General features: G+C 45.2%; 1 protein-coding gene across 1 annotated transcript in view; it reads right to left on the reverse strand.

Annotated features, from left to right (window-relative positions):
* The window catches only part of Xpot (exportin for tRNA), a 41,310-nt gene that overhangs the window by 15,672 nt on the left and 19,454 nt on the right, over positions 1-6,184 (reverse strand). Inside the window, exons 12-18 of the mRNA XM_005357930.2 lie at positions 4,901-5,025; positions 4,298-4,442; positions 3,944-4,063; positions 3,599-3,693; positions 2,905-2,974; positions 1,953-2,191; positions 826-1,111 (exon numbers count right to left, since the gene is read on the reverse strand). Of these exons, the coding sequence (XP_005357987.1) occupies positions 826-1,111; positions 1,953-2,191; positions 2,905-2,974; positions 3,599-3,693; positions 3,944-4,063; positions 4,298-4,442; positions 4,901-5,025 (1,080 nt within the window). The remainder of the gene's footprint in view (positions 1-825; positions 1,112-1,952; positions 2,192-2,904; positions 2,975-3,598; positions 3,694-3,943; positions 4,064-4,297; positions 4,443-4,900; positions 5,026-6,184) is intronic.

Genomic DNA, 6,184 nt, shown 5'->3' on the forward strand with positions numbered 1-6,184 from the left:
AATAAAATTAAAAAAAAAAAAAAAAAAGAAAAGCCTTGTGCAAGTGCTGGCTTTTCTCCCTAACCAGTTCATGCCTATTTTAATTCCCTGGATTACTTCTAGACTCTTTCTTGTTCCGGTACCACGTGTTCACAGCCAGAACTCAGCACCAGGTTCACCTGCTTTTCCTGGTACTTTTCTCCCACTATAGTGATCAATGTTTTTATTAAAACATCTACTTGGGGGCCATAGAGGTGGCTTAGTGATTAAGCCATCTTGCTGCTTTTGCAAAGGACCTAGGTCCTTTTCCCAGCACCCACATGGAGGCATGCCAACTCCATGTCCTGGGCCTCCAGTTCCAGGTGATCCTTTAGACACCAGCCGTGCACACGGTGCACTTACGTGTATGCAGGCAGCACACTCATACACACAAAAAAATTACTTTTTTCAACTTAGAAATCTCCCTCGCCTTACCTGTGGGGCAGACAGTAGACTATTCAGAACGTTAGACACTCCATGACCAAAGTAACCAGGTAACTCAGGGTTATTTACAAGGCAAAGGTGGGGCTGAGGAGGGCTTGGCCTGCAAAGAACTTCCTACACACAGTTGAGGACCTGAGTCTGAATCCCAGTCTTCTGTAATGAGAAGCTGGGAACGGCTGTGTGCACCGAAAATGGGGAGGCCCCGGACAGCCAGGCAACCCTATCAATGAGCTTCAATCCAAGCTTAGTAACAGACCGTGTATTAACAAACACTGTGAAATGTGGTGGAGGCCAAGCCCACCTCCACCACACTGCAGAGGATGCGTCCGTCACCGGTCTTAGGACTCCCGGGGTTTGTGGTACCTTGAACTTGGCCGTAATCTGGTTGATGAGTGGAATGAATTCCTGGAGGTCTTTTGCTTCACAGTCTTTGAGCATGTGTTCTGAGGCAGACGGGATGAATGGAAGAACCTCCTCCTCCAGGCAAATGATCATGCGATGAAGGAAAGTGCGAACCCCGCTCCTTAGAGTGTCCTTCTGTAAAGGGCAGCTGAGGGCCGGCAAGAACGTCTGGAGACAGTCCAGGTAAACCTCGGAGCAGCCGCACTGCTTCACGGTCTGCTTGTTGCTGAAAGCCTTGCTGGTTCGACTATGTGACCAAAACCCAGACAGTCAAGTTTAGTTTTCTCTTTAAAGTTCAGAGTATTAAAGATACAATGCGCAGCAGATGGCAAATTGTCAACAAACACCAAGGCAGCAATTATTCCCTACATCAATATTAACTTCCCTCCTTAGTTAATGGCTGTGGGAAAATGATGCTTCCAGATGTCATCACAGAACAAATGTGAAATAAATTAAACAAGTAAGAAGTAGTTAACACAATCTATCTGCTTCTCTAAAATTCTGCTATCTTCAGGAAAAAAAATGTATTTACTATGACTAAGCCATTAGGTAATCTGTATGTAGTACTCACTAAATTTAGGAACCAACCTAATCCCTCCCATTAAAGGTCAGGTGATTCCTATCACCCGAGGCCTGGCTCCTGCACTGAAGTATATGGTGTAATATAACTTTATTAGCAATCATTTCAATACAGGAAAGAAGTAAATGGCTGCGTGGTGGTCTTTGGGACACAGTGTAACATCCAAGCAGTCTCAGGGCCTTGTCTTGAGGGTACCAATACTAAACCACAATGTTGCGATATGCTATTTTACACAGACACTTGGGCTAACCTCCTGAAAGACAAGACTGATTTACACTGAAGTCAGAAGCAGGAGTGTTAGCGATAGTCTTCCTGGTAAACACACAGCTAGCAAATGACCTAGCCTCTTTGCTAGCTACAGCTTAACTTACTGGAGAGACAAGGGTTTAGACAACCAGAGGAATTCAGCTTCAAAAACAGTTCAGTGTGTCCATGCTAAAAAGACCCACAGCAGAGGCTCTGCCTATGCAAACACACATTTTTTAATTTTAATTGCATTTGGGCTCACCTGGCAAATCCCACTGCATGGCTGAGACTATCTGCAAGAGATGCTTGCCTCTCTTCATCTTGCGCCATCATCAGTTTTTCCAAGAGAACCTTGAACCTCTCCATCAGCGGCGTCAAGAGGTCCTTCATTAAGGCCCGCTTGTTCTCTGCTGGGTAGTCACTGCTAACAATCAGTGCGCCCGCTGCTTCGTAAATGAAGAGTTGGTCGTCACTGCTCAGCAAGGACTGGTAACCATTCTCCTGGAAGGGAATTTTGTTTTATCTGCATGTTTACATTTAGTGCCTCTCATTTAACTTAATAAAGAATAAGCACAAGAGAGATAGGAAATATAATCTACCACATTGGCTCATATACCAAGCATTCATAAAGACAGATGGTGGTGGTACATGCCTTTAATCCCAGTGCAGGGGAGGCAGAGGCAGGAGGACCTCAAGGTCAGCCTGCTCTACAAAGTGAGTTCTAGGACAGCCAGGGCTTGTTACACAGAAAAGCCTTGTTTCAAAATATATGTGTGTGTACATACACACACACACACACACACACGCACACAAACCAACCCACCAAAACAAAATATACATGCATATCAAAATGTACTTATAAACTCTCTCAACTTAAGTCCTTTTAGTGAAGTGACACTGACTCCAGTCTGAGACAAGAACTTTAGTGTTAAGTGGCCCTGACAATGACAAGTACGATGTCATCACAGACTAATCTACAAAGTGAGTTTCTTCTCTCCCATTAAATTTCAGCTATATTTAACACTACAGAGAAATCAGAACATACTCCACACTGTAAAGTCCTTCTATTACTGATATGCTTGTCATCAAAACAATCTTGGTGAACAGATCCAAATAAACTGTGCACACGCACCCCCCCCACTAGTTAAACACAAGTGGGGCCCGAGAGGCATAGGTATTGTTGTATCTGGGGAAGATACCCAGAAGATACTTACAGGTGGAGAAAGAGTTAATAGATCTTGTATTCTATTCAAAATATCCTCAATGAAAGGGTTCATTTGTTTACTGAATGAAATCAAGAAGAAAACAAGGTAAGTAATGTGCTCACGAGCTGCTAAAATATCAACCCTCCTTTTAAAAGAGAAGGGACCAAGGCTCAGTTTTATGTTAGCCAATCTGATTACTAAAATTAGCATATGAGCAATTTAAAAAGTTCACCTGCTCTGTAGTGAAGTATTACCAAGAGAATGCTACTTAAGTACTTTCACATTAAAAGAAAAGTACTTGTAAAGGTACTACAGATAGCAGATTAAGTTAAAAATGTACGTGCAAGATGGGCAGTACGTGGTAGGTAGACAGAGACTCTCTGGGACCAAACAAATAAATAGAAACGCTAGCCTAGGGAGATGGCACAGCAATAAAATGCATGTGCCTTGCAAACATGATGGCTTGAGGGTGATACCTTGATCCCATAGTGGGAAGGCTGTATCCCTCACACATCACACACTCAATGCATAGAACCTATAAAACAATGTAACAATACATGAAGCTGCATAAAAATATGCAAACAAGGCTGACTACAGTAACTGGTCAGTCAGCAGGGAAAGAAGCCCGTGCAGGAGGAGCCACCTCTTCCCCCAGCGGCCCCCATGTGCACACTCCACAAGAGCGCTGAAAGCCAATACTTACTTGAGAGACTTGACAAATCTAGAAAACAGGTAGGCAGTTCTGCTCCGGACTTTAGCACTGGAATGCCACAGACCCCTGTGGTCTAAGAAAGCCATCTGAAGAAAGAGACAATGATCGTTTCTGTTCTGATTCAAGCATTTCATTGTCAATACTGCATTTGTGCTCACACCCAGTTGTAGTTCTGAGCAGGGCCAGGAATAAGGAGGAATGGCACATCACACACAGCTCCTAAGCACTGGACTTACATAAACTGTCACCCAACTTTAAACTTCTGACTCTGAGAAAAGCTAGAGAACAAGGACAGAACACTATCTGATCATCAAAAACCGAGTGAAACACACTTACTAGTACACACGGAATGTGCTGAGGTTCAACAGTGAAAAACTTCTCATATCGAACAACAGTTTCAAAGAACTCCAGAGTCACGGACGTGTGCTGATAGGAGCTGACACCTGATGTCACCAACTGGAAAGGGAAAAATGAAGAGACCCATTTTTGTTTACTGAAACATCCATAATTCCCTCCGTAAAACCACACCAAGCTCTAACGATTAAGAACCCATGAGCCCACAGCACAACACACAGAGCACATCTTTCACAGTAAAGGACCCTTGGTGTGCCTACAACTAAGAACCCGTGAGCCCACAGCACAACATGCATAGCACATCACGTCACAGTAAAGGACCCTTGGTGTACCTACCGTTCGCATCATGTCCTGCAAAGCACTAGCTTTTGAAACGTCACCTGAGAAGTGAGCACCATGTGACACTGGGAGAGCTTCCGCCAACATGTACAGCAATCTTACTGCCACTTCAACCTCCATGAAGCGTGTAGTCTGCCAATTCCTACCAAGGCACAGAAGTATGTGACATCTGACATAAACTTTAGATAACTCCTGATACTCAGGACAGGAACGCACCACCAGAACCGTTTCAGTGGCACAGAACCTGGTGAGTTGTCCACTCCTGCAACCAACCGTAATGAAACCCACTGGCTACCAACCCAGCGGGAAGTAACATTGTGTGTGTGGGAAAGATGGCTGAAGTACATTGACTGCGTGGATTGCAGTTTCATAAGTATACTAAACGGACGTGCTACTAAAAACCATTCTTAGAAATGTCCTGAATGAGTTAAAAAGTCAAACCCTTTTTGTCAAGCAATGTAATTTATGCCAGAGGTAGACACAAGTAAACTACGGAGCAAAACAAACTGCAGGGACACAAGGCGCGATGGACGCTGCGCGGCTCATGTGCTGCACACCACCCCCGCACACAAGGAGCCTTACTCTAACAGCAGAACTTACTGCAGTGTGGCACTCAACACTCTGCGAACGGAAGCCAGCACTAGCTCCGGGGACACCTGAGCGAGCCTGTCCAACAGCAACTTCAGCTGTTTTCTGTACTCTACAAACATGGCTTCATCTTCACCCTACAACACAAGTTAAAAGCTTGGTCTTAATGGTTTAAGTGCAGCATCAAGATGGCGCAGGTTAGGAGCACTTGACGCCAGAGCTGACAGTTGCTCTCCTTACCTGCAGCCAGGAGGGGAAGGAGGAGCCGACCAAGGCAGTCCTCGGACCTCCAATGCAACACCCTGGCCTACCCTCACAAGAACAACCAATAAATTTACATAAACGATCAGTTAACTCCTATCTTTTATCTTTGGATAGAAAAATCACAAATGCTCAGCAGCACATCCCTTCCTGCTCACTAACCTGCAACCCTAACAAAGGCCTGGGTCACACACAGGCTCAGGAGGGGACAGGGCTGAGAACACAGGCAGCACTGTCTTCACTCACGCCCCTGAGTGCTCACAGTGTGAGGACTGGGGCCAGTGTGCTGGTTACCATCTCTATTATCCTTCCGCAGCACACACCTCAGCAACTCACGCCCCAGTGTCCAGGACGCACTGGGAAGCAGTCCTCTGTGACTCTGGACATTTTTAGATGAGTGAGTTCAGCTGAGTTTCACTCTCACCCTCTCCAGACTGAGCCTCAACCCAGCACTCCTAGTAAATGCACCGTGAGAGAAGATCATCTATAATATGTCAGGTGTAAGTTCAATGTTAATAAATATTATTTTTCTTTCCTTGGACTGCTATAGATATAATCTAGGGCCTGCACGCAGCAAGCAAAGGCTCTCCCACTGAGCTATATCCCAAGTTCCCTTCTGTTTCTTTTTTTTTTGTTTTTGTTTTTTGAGACAAGGTTTCTCTGTAGCTTTGGTGCCCGTCCCAGAACTAGCTCTTGTAGACCAGGCTGGCCTCGAACTCCCAGAGATCCGCCTGCCTCTCCCTTCTGTTTCTTTTGAGACAAGGTCTCACTTTGTAACCCAGTATGTAGCCCAGGCTGGCTCAACAGTTATGGCAATCTTCTTGCCTAAGGCTGCCAACTGCAGGGGTTTCAGGCATAGGCCACCGAGGCCAGTTTACAAGATTCTGTATGTACGAGTGCATATGAGCAGACAAGAGGTCAACCTCAGGTACTGCCTTCAGGAGCTATCCATCTTCCTCATTAAGACACAGGACTCAAGGCTTAGGTACTGCCTTCAGGAGCTATCCATCTTCGTCATTAAGACATGGGACTCAA

The sequence above is a fragment of the Microtus ochrogaster genome, chromosome 24 (genome assembly GCF_000317375.1).
Source record: "Microtus ochrogaster isolate Prairie Vole_2 chromosome 24, MicOch1.0, whole genome shotgun sequence".
In the NCBI taxonomy this organism is placed as follows: Eukaryota; Metazoa; Chordata; class Mammalia; order Rodentia; family Cricetidae; genus Microtus; species Microtus ochrogaster.